We start from the raw sequence: 15,911 nt of genomic DNA, 5'->3' as shown, positions 1-15,911 counted from the left end.
TTGGTTCTGGAAAGACTCGGGAATTCACACCTGCTTTGATTAGACCTGAGGATGACTCTGGGTTTACAGTATGGACACTGGACCCCCTAAAACCTGCTAGCACAAGATGACTGGTCATTAATTGTTTGATTAATTAATTATTGATTTAATGTTTTGTGGGGGTTTTTTTTGCCACAGTTTTACTCTGTTGCCCAGGCTGGGGTGCTGTGGTGCCACCTTGGCTCACTGCAACCTCCACCTCCCAGTTTCAAGCGATTCTCATGCCACAGCCTCCTGAGTAGCTGGGACTACAGGTGCACACAACCACACATGGCTAATTTTTTTTTTTTTTTTTTTTTTTGTATTTTTAGTAGAGATGGTGTTTCACCATGTTGACCAGGCTGGCCTCAAACTCCTGACCTCAAGTGATCCGCTGGCCTCAGCTTCACAACGTGCTGGGATTACGGGTGTGAGCCACCATGGCTGGCCTAAAAACGGGGATGTTTTTTGAGAAAAGATGATGGAATGTTATACAGCACTAAAAAGAAATGAATCATGAAGCCATGGAAAGACAAGGAGGAAATTTAAATACATGTTAGTAAGTGAAAGAAGCTGATCAGAAAAGGCTACAGATAGCCAGGTGCAGTGGCTCACACCTATAATCCCAACACTTTAGGAGGCTGAGGTGGGAGGATTACTGGATCTCAGGAGTTCGAGACCAGCCTGGGCAACAGGGTGAGACCCTGTCTTTACAAAAAATAGAAACAAAAATTAGCCAGGCATGATGGTGCATGCCTCTTGTCCCAGCTCTTCAGAAAGCTGAGGCTGGAGGATTGCTTGAACATGGGAGGTCAAGGCTGCAGTAAGCTGTGATTGTACCACTGCACTCCAGCCTGGGCAAGACAGCAAGACCCTGTAGAACAAACAAAGAAGAAAAGGCTACATACTGTATGATTCCAACTGTATGACATTCTGGAAATAGCAAAGCTATGGAGATAGTAAAAAGTTGAGGGATGAATAGGTGGGGCACAGAGGATTTTTAGGGCAGTGAAATGCCCTGTATGATACTCTAATGGTCGATCCATGTTATTATATATTTGTCCAGATCTACAGAATGGACAGCACCATGAGTGAACCCTGAGGTGAGCTATGGAGTCAGGGTGTCGATGGTGTGTCACTGGAGGTTGGGTTCATCAGTTGTAACAAATGCACCACTCTGAGGGGGACATTGATAGGGAAGGCTGTACGTGATGGAGGGAAGTATATGAGAAATCGATGTACCTTCTTCTCAATTTGTCTGTAAGTCTAAAACTGCTCTTAAAAGTTTGGCTGGGCACCGTGGCTCATGCCTGTAATCCCAGCACTTTGGGAGGCTGAGGCAGGCATATCACTTGTAGTCAGGAGTTGGAGACCAGCCTGGCCAACATGGTGAAACCCCACCTCTACTAAAAATACAAAAAAAAAAATAGCTTGGCGTGGTTGTGGGTGCCTGTAATCCCAGCTACTCAAGAGGCTGAGGCAGGAGAATCACTTGAGCCCAGGAGGCAGAGGTTGCAGTGAGTCGAGACTGCACCACTGCACTCCAGCCTCGGCGACAGAGGGAGACTCCGTCTACCCCCCACCCCCCAAAAAAGAAAATTAAGTGTATTAATTTGATAGATTTATTTTTTGAGGTAGGGTCTCTGTCGCCCAGGCTGGAGTACAATGGGTGTGATCATGGCTCACTGCAGTCTCAACTTCAAGGGCTCACATGATCCTCCTGCCTCAGCCTCCCAAGTAGCTAGGATAAGAGGTGTGCATCACCATGCATAGCTAACTTTTAAAGATTTTTAGTAGAGATGAGGTTTTGCTGTGTTGCCCAGGCTGGTCTTGAACTCCTGAGCTCAGTGATCCTCACTCATTGGCCTCCCAGAGTGCTAGGAATACAGGCATGAGCCACTGTGCCCAGCCTGGTATATTAATTTTTTTAAATGGGATGTTATAGTGAACAAAACCAACAAGAATTCTATCCTCATGGTGCTTACAGTCTGGCAGGGAAGACAAACACAGAGTGAGCAAACACAAGTGTGAACTGAGGGTGTGTTAGGAAGGAGGTCTCAACTTGAGTCAGTAGAAGGAGTCTTTGTGGGGGTGACGTCAAGTGGAAGTGCTGTCATTTTATCACATTTTAACAGGGACACTTCCAGTCATATGGTCCCTGGACACTGATACAACTTTTCCAGGCCTTTTTTTGTTTCTGATACCTTCCTTCTCATTAGAATCTCCTGGGCCAGTCCAGTGTCTTGACACAGTGGCTGAACCCATAAAAATGGGAAACCCTTGTTTCACCTCCAAAAAGGGTTTTAGAGGAAGAGGCGGGGGAAAGGAGACTTGGCTGGAATGGGGGAGAGTTCACAGGGGTGAGGCGGCAGGGCAACAGGCCCAGGGTTACAGCCCCAAGGACCGCCCCCGCCCATGCCCGAGGCAGCTGTGGACGGGGCTCTCCAGAGGGCTGGGGAACTATCACAGTCACAGCCGAGGCTGGGAAGGGAGCCAGGGCTGCAGCTCCTGCTCCGCTCTGCAGTCCGCCCCTCCAGCGCCGCCCAGCCCCGCTGCCTTAACTGTTCCTCTGGCTGCGGGTCCCTCGGCTTGGCCACCCCCACGCTGCAGTTAGTTGACTGATTCTGGATCCAGTGAGCATCTCCCGTGTGCTCGCAGCCCAGGGGCCCCTGGGGATGCTTGGGCCGCCTGCCTCTGTCATGTCCCCTGCCTGGTCCTCTGGCTCCCAGGCCTAATACGAGGGTGGCCGATTCCCTGGAGCGAGGAAATGGAGCCTGGATCTGGGGCTTCTCCACTCTGGCTGCACTTGACAACGACTTGGGGACTTCTAGAAAGGTACGAGCACCCTCCACCAATTAAGGCACAATTTTCCTGAAAATTCCTTGGCATTTTCTAAGCTCACTGGCTATTTTCCTGCAGTGCCTTAGGTGATGAAGAGGGTGACCCAGAATCCTCCTTGGTTGCTCCCCATCCTCTAGGGAACCTTCTAGCTGGCTACTGCCTTAGTGGGAACCCCTTTCTGCTAGGAAAATCCCAGTAGGGATTTGGGATTGGACAACCCTTTCATCTCCCCCTCCCCCTGAGCTCCCTCCCAACTGAGCCCTGAGGGCTAACTAGCGGGCCCAAGGCCACCTCTGAGATCCAGCTTTGTCATCACCATGCGACATCCCTAGGGAGCTTTCCCACCGCGGGAGGTGGCTGCTGACGGGTTCCAGCTGTTGGTGCCAGCCAGGAAGGCCTCTTCCCCATGCTAGACTTGAAAACTTGTCAGGAGCGCCTCCACCTGAACTCCCTTGGCCAGAAACTCAACAGCAGGCAGATTAGACGCCGAGCAGGAGTGGGGAACATGTGTAGAGTGGGAGGGGCAGGGGCTCCAGGGAACTTTCCTGCATTAGGAGCTGGGGAGCTGGCCCCAAAATAAAATTGCCTTGAAAGAAAAGAACAAAGTGTGTTGGCACAGCAAGGCCTTTCTTCCGCTCTGGGGCGTGACGGAGGTCACAGCCCCCTGCTGGGCTGGACTGGGGGCCGTTCCTCTTCAGTGGGCACAGGAGTGTGCTCTGCCCGGCCTGGCTCGGCCTCCTCTGAGGGCGTTTCATGCAGGCCTGGGCCGTCATCTCCTGGCAGATGAACAAAACCCGAGAGCAAACACATTTCACATTCAGTCTGAATGCTCAGAGGAACCACGTTTTTCTGAGATTACACATTCTTCCGGCATTATGCTCTACTTAACGCAAAACAATCCAGTGCAATGATGCTTTCTTCCCTTTTTACATTTTCGAGGACCACACCGAGGGCTCTTGCTAGGTGGTGGTGGAGACCAAGGGCTGGCGTGTCCCTGGCCACGGGTGGGATGCTCAGGAATGGGTTGGCCGAAGTGGGGGTTGCCTACCTTTTTACCCAGCCCTCAGGGCCTTCTGGAACATCTCCAGGTGGGACTGCTTCCTCAAACGTAAGGCATCACCCGAGAGAAGGGCTGTTCGTGTGGGGTGCAGGGAGGACACTTGAGTTCAGCGGCCCTGCCCCTTCCAGGCTGTTTGAACTTGGACAAGTCACTTAACCCCATGAGCCTCTGTTTTCTCACTTGTGAAAGGGGGAAAATGTATAGTAGGGCCTTGGTGGAGGTGGACAAGAATGAGAGAAGGAAGAGCCTGGAAGGAAGGTCTTGTCCCCTCCTCATCCCCCCAACCCCCTGAGCAGCCCTTGTTTTTCCATTTTACTGTCAGGCTTCCTCTTCAGTTTTCCTTGGAAAAGGCTGTCTGGAGCTTTCTAACATCTGCATGCCTGGCTGCCACCCCAGACCCCTTAAATCGGAACCTCTGAGGGTGAGACCCAGGCATGGGTATTTTTTTCACCGTTTCCGGAGTGATTCTGATGGCTCAAGCTAAGAACCACTGCCCGAAAGACCAAGGCAAACAGGCCAGGCATGGTGGCTCATGCCTGTAATCCCAGCACTTGGAGGCTGAGTTTGGGGGATCACTTGAGGCCATGGGCTCGTGACCAACCTGGGCAACATGAGACTCTAACTCTTAATAAAATAAAAAATTGGCCAGGCACGGTGGCTCACACCTGTAATCCCAGCACTCTGGGGGGCCAAGGTGGGTGGATCACCTCAGGTCAGGAGTTCAAGACCAGTCCAGCCAACATGGTGAAACCTGTCTCTACTAAAAATACAAAAAATAGCTGGGCATGGTGGCAGGTGCCTGTAATCCCCACTACTTGGGAGGCTGAGTCAGGAGAATCACTTGAACTTGGGAGTCAGAGGTTGCAGTGAGCCGAGATCGCACCATTGCACTCCAGCCTGGGCAACAAGAGTGAAACTCCATCTCAAATACATAAATAAATAAAATTGCCCAGGCATGGTGGCTGTAATCTCAGCATTTTGGGAGGCCGAGGTGGGAGGATTGCTTGAGCCCAGGAGTTTGAGGTTACAGTGAACCATGATCGTACCACTGCACTCCAGCCTGGGCGACCAAGTGATACCTATCTCTACAAAACAAAAAACACAAGAAAAACCAAAGGAAACAGGGACTGTGGAAGGTGCTAGGAAGTCTAATGGGCTTGGTGGGTCCTGGCTGTCAGCAGGGCCCTCTTGGGATTCTGCAGGGTGCCTGGCCAGTCCCAGCGGGGTTGATCCTATACCCAGGGTGTAATTGTCAGGGTGTGGCCCTCGGGGAGGATGTCAAAGGTCCAGCACATGATTTGTGCTTTCCTTAGGGAGGTAACTTTGAAGTCCATGTGCCACACGGCTGGTGCTTGGGAGGGAATAGATTTGCTGGGTAACCCCCGTGCTGCTGTTGTCCCGCCTGCCCCATGGGCAGCTCTCAGCAACCCTGAAAAAGTGACACTCAGCCTGTTGCTTTCTGGGAATTGGCTCAAGAAGAAGGCCAGCTGCTGGTGCTGGTGTAAGAAATGAAGAGGAGCTGAAGAGTTTCAAGGGAGATGATTTCCAAGGCAGGAAATTGCAATTGGGCTGAAGAAGGGAGGCCCCATCCTGTGTGGCTGTGGTTTTTGCCTGTGCTGTGAACAGGGGCAGCTGTGGGGGCTGAACTCCTGGTTCCATCCCTGGTGAGCCCAGGGCTGCGGGGCTGTCGAAGTCTGTTGTGGGCCCAGGCCCAGTCCTGAGTCTGGAGGACTTTCCAGCTCACTGCAAAGCTCTCTGTGTAATATCTCAGGGCATGAGGGAATGTGCACTGTCAATAGGACTTTTTGAGAGCTTCCAATCCTGCTTCCTGATTTCTGTCCCTGACAGTATGAACCAGGGCATCTTTGTACAAAAGCGAACACAAATAGTGTGAGCTGCCACCTCCAAAAGCTGGGGGCCACCCCTGCTAGTATCAGGAAAGTGCAGCAGTAAACACACAGACATGATGGAGAGCAGGGAGCAGGGCGCCAGGAATGTTTCTTTCTTTTTCTTTTTTTTGAGACAGTCTCGCGCTGTCGCCCAGGCTGCAGTGCAGTGGAATGATCTTGGCTCACCACAACCTCCGCCTTCTGGATTCAAACAATTCTCGTGCCTCAGCCATAGCTGGGACTACACGCACACGCCACCACGCCTGGCTAATTTTTGTATTTTTTGTAGAGACAGGGTTTTACCATGTTGGCCAGGCTGGTCTCGAACTCCTGGCCTCAAGTGATCTGCCCGCCTCGGCCTCCCAAAGTGCTGGGATTACAGGCGTGAGCCACCGTGCCTGGCCAGGAATGTTTCTTTAAAACACAAAACAAAACAATCGCTAGTGACACTTGAAACAAGTCCCCACAAACTGTGAATTGTAGAACAGATGATTGGTGATACAAAAGCTCAGTTTGGGGGCTGAAAATTGTCCTTCTTAAATGGGAGTCTTGGTGGAGATTTTCTAAGCTGTGTGTTCCCCTTGCTGGGAAACGGGTGCTCAGGGCAGGTGGAGGATCGGAGAGCCCCTGCCTTCCTGAGGCTGGTCTGAGTTAGGCTGAACCCCCGACAGCCAGATCTGAACTGAGGAGACTAACATCCCCTCTGGGCCAACCTGGAGAGCAGGCAGGGTCCTGCATGCCCTGAATCCTCTTTATTTGGGTCTAGCGCTGGAAGATGCTTGTAATGGTAGCCAATAAAGAGAGATGCCATCCCTTGTGTCCACAGGTATCGAGTGAACTTCAGACCTAGGTATGTCACTAGGTATAAGACAGTGACGCAGTTGGAATGGAGGTGCTGCCCTGGCTTTAGAGGGGGAGATTGCCAAGAAGGTCCCAAAGAGCCCGTGAAGACCCTCCAACCCACGCCCGCTCGGCCTCGAAACAGCTTGAAGAAAGCCACAGGTAACTTCTTATTTGTGCTGTTACGTATGGCCACCTTTAATATTTCCGGTGCTCCTTCAAACAACGGGATTTGTGCTTTACAGTGGTGAACTTTGAATGGCCTACAAATAACACACATAGATGCCTGCAGTAGCCACACGTGACAAATTTATTCGTAGAAGCAGTAGCAATTGTAAGACAAACTTCCTTGCAAGTAAATTGCTTTGCTAGGGCCAGCTTGTGAAAGCCAGTGCCTTAAAAATCAGGGTAGGAAATGCCAGTGGGTTCAGACTTGTGTCACCTGGAGGCACAGTTGTAAAGAGATTCAGATGTAATGATGTACTGTTTGTTTTTACTTGAGTCCATACATCTGAATTTAAGGGGGTTAAAATTGTTTTTTACTTTTTATTTTTATTTTTTGAGATGGAGTCTCGCTGTGTCACCCAGGCTGGAGTGCAGTGGCACAATCATCTCGGCTCACTGCAACCTCTGCCTACCTGGTTCAAGCAATTCTCCTGCCTCAGCCTCTAAGTAGCTGGGATTACAGGCGCCTGCCACCACACCTGGTTAATTTTTGTACTTTTGGTAGAGACGGGGTTTCGCCATGTTGGCCAGGTTGGTTTCAAACTCCTGACCTCAGGTGATCTGCCTATCTCGGCCTCCCAAAGTGCTGGGATTACAGGTGTGAGCCACCGTGCCTGGCTATCACTTCATCTTTTTAAGTTCAGTCACAATAAATGCAGCATAGTTTTCTTAAGAAATTAGATGCTTAAATGATATTTTGCCATGAGGTGTTCTCAATTTTGAAACTTGTAGTGCTTCCCAACGTTGTCTGTAAAAATAGATTTTAAAATGCTTTAACTACAAAAGTAATGCATATCAATTAAAGAATGTTTATAAAATATAGGAAAAATATTTAAGGATACATAATCTCATGACTAAATGAGAACTACTATTGACATTTTGTTATAGAACCTTACTCTCTTTCCTATGTCTGTACATTCATTTTGTTAAAAATTCATTCACCTCACAAATATTTATTGAACTTCTATATCTGTCAAGCTCTATACTGGGTACTCGGAATAAGTGAGAAAAAAGGCAGACAGAGTCCCTGACTTCATAGAAGGCAGACATTAGACAGTAATTACAATAATTCATGACAGGTACTGGGATGGGGGAACATGTTATGGGGGCTGGTGGATTGTAATTGTTTATTTTTGTTTTGTTTCATTTTAGTTTTTGTTTGACAGAAGTTTAAGCATATTGTAGTTTAATAAGCTGAACAGCTTTATAAGGATGAATAGGAAACACAGTGATCACCCTCAAACCCTTTTCCCTCATTTTCCCTTCTCAGAGGTAGTACTTTAAACTCTTCAGATGAATCTTTTGGAATTTACCTCCACATCTATTGATTTCTCATTATGGAAGGTGAGAATTTAACTCCCTTTCATCCACTCAACACATGGCTCCTATCCCCCCATCCCTTCCATACAGTTAGGCCGTATTCTTTATTTATTCAGTATTCAATGTTTACATTGTAATAACTATGTAGATAATGTTTATAGCTGAGCCATGTGGTGTACTGTGAATAGGTTTTCTTTCCTACACAGCTGTTTGAATCCTTACAATTAATCATTGCCTTATGTTTTCCCTTTGCTTGGTTTTCTTTTTATTGCTATTTCAACCCAGCTCTTCTCTGGTTCTCTAAATGTCCCCTCCATATGTTCAGACACAGTAGTTTCATCTTCTTGAAGAAATCTCCTTTGAGCCTTCTCACTTGCCCTACCTGGAGGGACATTCTCTTTTCCTGTAATCACCCGAGGATCTTAACTTACCTCTCTCCTACTGAATTCCCTGTTTCCTGTGTCGCCTGCTCCCTCTTTCTTGGTTTATCCCCTTGCTTTGCTTGAGCATGTCCTTTAGTAACTTCATGAGACAATTACATGGGAAGCAAACTTTTACCACTTTATAGTATGAAAACTATTTTTTATTCTAGCTTCAGAAATCTAGGTCAGAAATCAGTTTCCTTCAGAATTTTCAAAATAGTGCTCAGTTTTTCTCTGGCTTCCAATATTGCTGTTAAAAAAAGACCAAAACTCTTCTGACTCCCAGTTTTTTGTGTGTGACTTGAATAGGTTTTTTTCTTCTCCCCCCTCCTTTTTTTATCCTTTTAGTGGGATTTTAGGAAGGAGTAAAAAGAAATGCTTATCCTCTGATACATATGTTTGAAAGTTTGTCCCCTCCAAATCTCATGTTGCAATGTGATCTTCACTGTGGGAGGTGGGGCATCATGGGAGGTGTTTGGGTCATGGAGGTTGATGCTTCATGAATGGCTTGATGCCCTCCTTGCAGTAATGAGTGAGTTCTTGCTCTGTTAGTACACATGAGAGCTGGTTGGTTGGAAGAGCCTGGCACCTTCTCCCTTCCCTCTTGCTCCCTGTCTTACCATGTGACACATTGGCCTCCTCTTCATCTTCCATCATGAGTAAAACTTCCTGAGGTCCTGACCCGAAGCAGATGCTTCTTATACAGCCTGCAAAACTGTGAGCCAAATAAACCTCTTTTCTTCACAAATTACCCAGTCTCAGATACTCCTTTATTTCAACACAGAATGGACGAACATATCCTGAATTCTCTGTCATTATTAAAAAACATACTATTTTTGCAACTTTTTCTTTTTTTAGAGACAGGGTCTTGCTCTGTAACCCAGGCCGAGTGTAGTGGCATGATTATAGCTCACAACCTTGAACTCCTGGACTCAAGTGATCCTCCCACCTCAGTATCCCAAAATGCTGGGGTTATAGGCATGAACCACTGCACTTGACCTGGAACTTATTTTTTACTGAATAACCTATAATGGACAACCTTCCATGTCATGAAATATTCTACAATACCACTTAATGGCTTGAGAGAATGTGAGTTATTGAACAACATCCTCTACTGTTGGTCACTTAGGTTGTTTGTAATTTTTCACTATTATAGATAATGTATGAATATGCATCTTTTCCTATGAAATTTTTGTACTCATTTCTGACTATTTACTAGAATAAATTTCTTGAAGTGTAATTGTAGGGTCAAAAGATTCTGAATATTTTGATATATATTGCCAAATTATCCTTTGAAAAAAATGCAGTTTGCACAGTCACCAGTGGCATATGACCAAAGCATTTCCTTATATCCTCAATCTTTTCCCCTTCGCTGCCCTTTGTTTTGTTTCCTTTGCTTAGAATAGCATTTCCACTTGCATATGATTCAATAACTTGTTTCTTTCTTTAGTGTCTTAAGAGAGAATAAATATTTCAGTAAGGAAAACAAGGTGTTCTTTTTAGTTCTCTGCAAAAAGAAAGATTCTTGGGAGTTTGGATATCTGAATTTCAGATTTGGTTTTACTACTAATGATTTTAATAAATAATAGCTACTATTATGAGCTTGTGCAAAAGTTCAGAGGAGGAAAAAACAATGATCATTGAATTCAAATATCTATAGCATTCTAAATGAATTTCCAGTGTTTTCCAGTGTAATGTGTTAATGCATTTTATTTAATTGCAACCTATGTTGTGTTTGACTTTTTCTGCTTTATATGATATGTCTCACTATAGTTGCCAGGTTTGTCAGTGTTAACCTCTTTCAGTATTTCTTTTTTTTTTTTTTTTTTGAGACGGAGTCTTGCTCTGTCGCCCAGGCTGGAGTGCAGTGGTCGGATCTCAGCTCACTGCAAGCTCCACCTCCCGGGTTCCCGCCGTTCTCCTGCCTTGGCCTCCCAAGTAGCTGGGACTACAGGTGCCCGCCACCTTGCCTGGCTAGTTTTTTGTATTTTTTAGTAGAGACGGGGTTTCAAGGAGTTAGCCAGGGTGGTCTTGATCTCCTGACCTCGTGTTCCGCCCGTCTCGGCCTCCCAAAGTGCTGGGATTACAGGCTTGAGCCACCGCGCCCGGCCAGTATTTCTTTTCTTTCTTTCTTTTTTTTTTTTTTTGAGACAGGATCTCTCTATTGCCCAGGCGGGAGTACAGCGGTGCTATCTCGGCTCACTGCAACCTCCACCTCCTGGGTTCAAGCGATTTTTCTGCCTCAAGCTCTCTAGTAGCTGGGATTACAGGCACCTGCCACTACACCTGGCTGATTTTTGTATTTTTAGTAGAGATGGGGTTTCACATGTTGGCCAGGCTGGTCTTGAACTCCTATCCTCAAGCAATCCACCCGCCTCAGCCTCCCAAAATGCTGGGACTACAGGCATGAGCCGTCATGCGCGGGCACAGTATTTCTTGTATCCTACTGTACTCAGGGCATAGTTTGTTTCTTATTGTCCTATTGCTGCAGGTTTTGATAGTCCCCTTTTTATTTATCTCTATGTCTATCAATTTATCTTTGTTTTATGACTCATCACTATCATTCGCCCCCTTATCATTATTAAAAATTAATAATTTTTTCTTTCTTTTGGATTGTTTCCTTGGTGTTTTCTCAAAATAAGATTACCCAAAATTCAGTGTTTGCATTCTTCTTCTTTTTTTCTTCTTTCTTCTTCTTCTTCTTCTTTTTTTTTTTTTTTAAAAGATTCAGGGTCTTGCTATATTGCCCAGGATGCCCTTGAATTCCTGGGCTCATGCCATCCTCCTGCCTCCCTAGTAACTGAGACTACAGGCACACACCACCTCCCTGACCAACTTTCAATATTTGTATTCTTTGACTTAGTGAATCTTACTATATATGGTCAGATGGTGCTGTTGTTAGGAGACACTGATGGAATAGTTGCTTTATCTCTATTGTTTTTTGTCTCCCAAACTGCAAGCAGGGCTAAACAATGTCTATGAGACTCTTCGAGCACAGAGATGTTAATAAAATTAAAAGAGAAAACATTCAGGCACTGCTTTGAGGGTGAGGGTAGCATCAGATGATATGATATCATATGATATCACCATGCAACAGCTAATGAATGGGTGGATCTTGCTAAAGTGACTTCTTATGGTTTTACTGTATATAGTCAACTCTTGGGGTGTGGCTGCGGTTCACTAATATAGGAATGAAGTGTTCATATGATAAAGCAGATAATGAATATTTCTCCTCAGGGTGAAAGAGACCATTGGTTATCTAATTCGTGCCATGTACATATTATTTTAACAGCTCTAGGAGGGATTGTACCTCTTCTTTATAGATGAGAGGATTATAGTTCACAGAAGTTAACTTGCTCAAGGACAAACAGTAAATAGCAGAGCCAGAATGCAAGTAGAGGTCTATTTGACTCCAAAGCCCTCTTTTCTACTGTACCACAGTAATTACCTACAATTGTGTAGTGACCTATAAGTGAAGGTGTACGTGTATTTTGTAGGCACCCTGTTTATTGTCTTGGCAGAATCTGGCAAAAGGTAGAAAGTGTTCATTCATGTCCAACTTTATCTTTGTAACAGATAATGAACCCAGCCAAGTCTCAGAGCCCAAGAAGACTTTGTCCCCAACTGGTACAGCACAACCAAGCCGGGCGTTAGATCCAAAAGAGGGGCCCCAGGAACTTCAGGAAAAGAAGATACAGGTGCTAGAGGAGAAGGTTCTCCGACTCACAAGGACGGTTCTTGACCTCCAGTCTTCCCTTGCTGGAGTGAGTGAAAATCTCAAACATGCCACTCAGGATGATGCCAGTAAAACACGGGCACCAGGGCTCAGCAGCCAGCACCCCAAGCCTGACACCACCATTAGTGGAGACACAGAAACGGCCCGGAGTCCTGGCGTCTTCAACACTAAGGAATCTGGCGTGAAGGACATCAAGTCTGAATTGGCTGAAGTCAAAGATACTCTAAAGAACAAAAGTGACAAGCTGGAAGAGCTGGATGGAAAAGTGAAGGGCTACGAAGGGCAGCTCAGACAGCTCCAGGAAGCAGCCCAGGGCCCGACGGTGACCATGACAACCAACGAGCTCTACCAAGCCTATGTGGACAGTAAGATCGACGCCCTGAGAGAGGAGCTCATGGAGGGCATGGACAGAAAGCTGGCTGACCTGAAAAACTCGTGTGAGTACAAGCTCACTGGCCTCCAACAGCAGTGTGACGACTATGGGAGCAGCTACCTGGGAGTGATAGAGCTCATAGGGGAGAAGGAAACAAGCCTGAGAAAAGAAATAAATGACCTCCGAGCCTGGCTACAGAAGCCTTCAGCCCAGGCAAACTGCTGTGACAGTGAAAAGAATGGTGACATTGGTCAACAGATCAAGACATTGTACCAGAAGATTGAGAGAGTTGCTGAAGCCACCAGAATGCTGAATGGAAGACTGGACAATGAGTTTGACCGCCTTATAGTTCCAGAGCCAGATGTGGATTTTGATGCAAAATGGAACGAACTTGATGCAAGGATCAACGTGACGGAGAAGAACGCTGAAGAACATTGCTTTTACATTGAGGAAACCCTTCGGGGGACCATTAATGGAGAAGTGGGTGATTTGAAGCAGCTTGTTGATCAGAAAATACAGTCTCTGGAAGACCGTCTGGAGGGTGTTCTCCTACACATGGCCAACAACACTGGTGCAGAGCTCAGGCCCCCAGGGGCAGCAGCCCTGCCAGGAGCGTCAGGGCCAGGAGATGAGCGGGTCATGATGGAATTAAACCACCTGAAGGACAAAGTTCAATTTGTTGAAGACATTTGCCTGCAGAACGTCCAGGGAAAGCCTCATGGGATGGAAGGTGCCTTGCCAAACAGGGAAGATCGCGCAGTGCACGACAACCTGCACCTTTTGAAATCTCTCAACGACACCATGCACAGGAAGTTTCGAGAAACCGAACGAACCATCCAGAAACTTCAACAGGATTTTAGTTTTCTTTATTCTCAATTAAACCACACAGAAAATAATGTGGCTCATCTTCAGAAGGAAATGAGCAATTGTAGAGCAGGTGAAAATGCTGGCGTGGGTGGGTTCACTAAGGGGAGTGAGCAAGAAAGGACAGTGGACACCCTGCCGTCCCCCCAGCATCCCATGACTCATTGCTGCAGTCAGCTGGAGGAGAGGTGGCAGAGGTTGCAGAGCCAGCTCCTCTCGGAACTGGACACTTGTAAGGAAAGCATGCAGGGGGTCCAGAGGGAGGTCTCCATGGTGGAGGGCAGGGTGTCTCATATGGAGAAAACTTGCAGCAAGCTGGACTCTATCTCAGGAAATCTTCAGAGGATCAAGGAGGCGCTCAACAAGCATGTCAGCAGCCTGTGGAACTGCGTCAGGCAGATGAACGGAACACTCAGGTCGCATTCCAGAGACATTTCTGGCCTGAAGAATTCAGTCCAGCAGTTCTACAGCCACGTCTTCCAGATTTCTACTGATTTGCAAGATCTGGTCAGATTTCAACCATCAGCAAGTAAGTTGAATCTTACAATTCTATTTCTTGTATTTCTTTGCAGCACGCAACAACATTTTAAAAATAATTTTTTGTTCATTTTTGATTTTGTTGAAACTTCATCAGGTAAAAATGTGACAGTATTATGCTAGATTTTGGACAGTTCACGGAATGAATTAAATGCCATCAGTCCTACCCAAATGTGGTTCCTAGATTGGCGCCTGAATTATTTGGTGCTGGGTAGCAATGAGATAAATATATATTCTCAATGTTAGTATTTAGGAACTTCTAAAATAATTTGACAGGTCGGTCGCAGTGACTCAGGCCTGTAATCCCAGCACTCTGGGAGGCAAAGGAGAGTGGATCACCTGAGTTCAGGCATTTGAGATCAACCTGGCCAAAATGGTGAAAACCCGTCTCTACTAAAAATGCAAAAATTAGCTGGGTGTGGTGGCATGCGCCTGTAGTCCCAGCTAGTAGGGAGGCTGAGGTGGGAGAATTGCTTGAACCTGGGAGGCAGAGGTTAAGGTGAGCCGAGATTGCATCACTGCACTCCTGGAGCCTGGGCAACAGAGTGAGGTACCATCTCAAATAAATAAACTAACAACATTGCAGTGTTTAAGCACATGATCTATGTATTTTACAAAAATATCAGTTCACAACACATTGAAAATAAAAAAGGAAAACTGGTTCTTCCCACAGACGGATGGCAAAACATTATCTATAGAATCAGGTTGGTGAGCTCAGAGTTGGGGTCAGATTTTTGGCATAACAGCTTGGGGCAGTGGATGTTGTCCTCTCTTCTACCTAGGGAGTCTCCTACGTACCTCTCTTCAAGCATCACTTTTTATCTGTGTCATTATCATCTTCAGGGCTTAGCTGATGGCAGATAGGATGCTGTCGTATTTGTTTCCAGACACGACCGTGGATGAGAGCAGTTTAGGGGCAGGAACTATCTAAAGCTCCATAGTGCCTGGATCCAGGAAGCTCAGCAGTAGTGCTGAGAGCAATGCTAGCTACACCTTAGGCACTCAACAAATGTGTGTTGAATGAATGAATGAATGAATAATATATGCAATAAGATTTTTTGCTACCTGGGGGTGCTAAACGCAGCCTCCTTGAAGGACAGAACTTCTCTTGTACCTGGGTTTATACTCTAAGACAGCCTCAGACATGAGCCAGCCCTCTCTAGTTGGAGTCCGGGTGTGAAAGGAAGGAAGAGGGAGCTCGCGTTTTTGAGCACTTTCTATGTACAGCTCCGGCTTAGTCCCTTCAGGGGGACTGAATTCCATCACGGCCTCACAGAAAGGCTGTTTTCCAACAGTGAAAATGTGCCCGAAGTCATGTGGCTGTTCACTGGGGGAGCCAGGATGGGAACCAGGCCAGGCTACATCCAAGAATTATTTTCTTCCAGTCCGGCCATGATGACTGTGTGTCTCCCAGAGCTGAGTGCAGACTTACTTGGTCCACGGGGACTTGTTGAGGGGCCTGCTTTGTGCTAGAAGGAGCCTATTTCCTGACCTCCCTGTCCCTGTTTTCTTTTCTCCCTTCCTTGCCTTTGGGACTTTTACCTCCCTGACCTGGTTCTGCTCTGGGTGACACAGGCCCTTGCACAAGGAACTGAGATTTTATGGCCTCTGTGAGCCTTGGGATTTTATGATCAAGTCCCAGATGTGACATAAAACCCAAGGCAGGGCAGGCTAGAACATGGGAAGCAGGCAAGCTCTGGCTTGGCCAGGGAGAGCCAGGGCCAGGTCCTGGCAGCTCAGGAGGGTGGAGAGGGTCCAAGGTAGGTAGGAAAATGCCCTGGATGTC

General features: G+C 46.8%; 1 protein-coding gene across 1 annotated transcript in view; it reads left to right on the top strand.

Moving 5' to 3' along the window:
* Window positions 1-15,911, top strand: part of EMILIN2 (elastin microfibril interfacer 2) — a 62,787-nt gene that overhangs the window by 24,792 nt on the left and 22,084 nt on the right. Inside the window, exons 3-5 of the mRNA XM_025365059.1 lie at window positions 6,635-6,810; window positions 12,192-14,117; window positions 14,617-14,618. Coding sequence (XP_025220844.1) covers window positions 6,635-6,810; window positions 12,192-14,117; window positions 14,617-14,618 — 2,104 coding nt within the window. The remainder of the gene's footprint in view (window positions 1-6,634; window positions 6,811-12,191; window positions 14,118-14,616; window positions 14,619-15,911) is intronic.

The sequence above is a fragment of the Theropithecus gelada genome, chromosome 18, assembly GCF_003255815.1.
Source record: "Theropithecus gelada isolate Dixy chromosome 18, Tgel_1.0, whole genome shotgun sequence".
Taxonomy (NCBI): Eukaryota; Metazoa; Chordata; class Mammalia; order Primates; family Cercopithecidae; genus Theropithecus; species Theropithecus gelada.
Note: the sequence above shows the minus strand (reverse complement) of the source record. Positions and strands in the feature narration are given on the sequence as shown.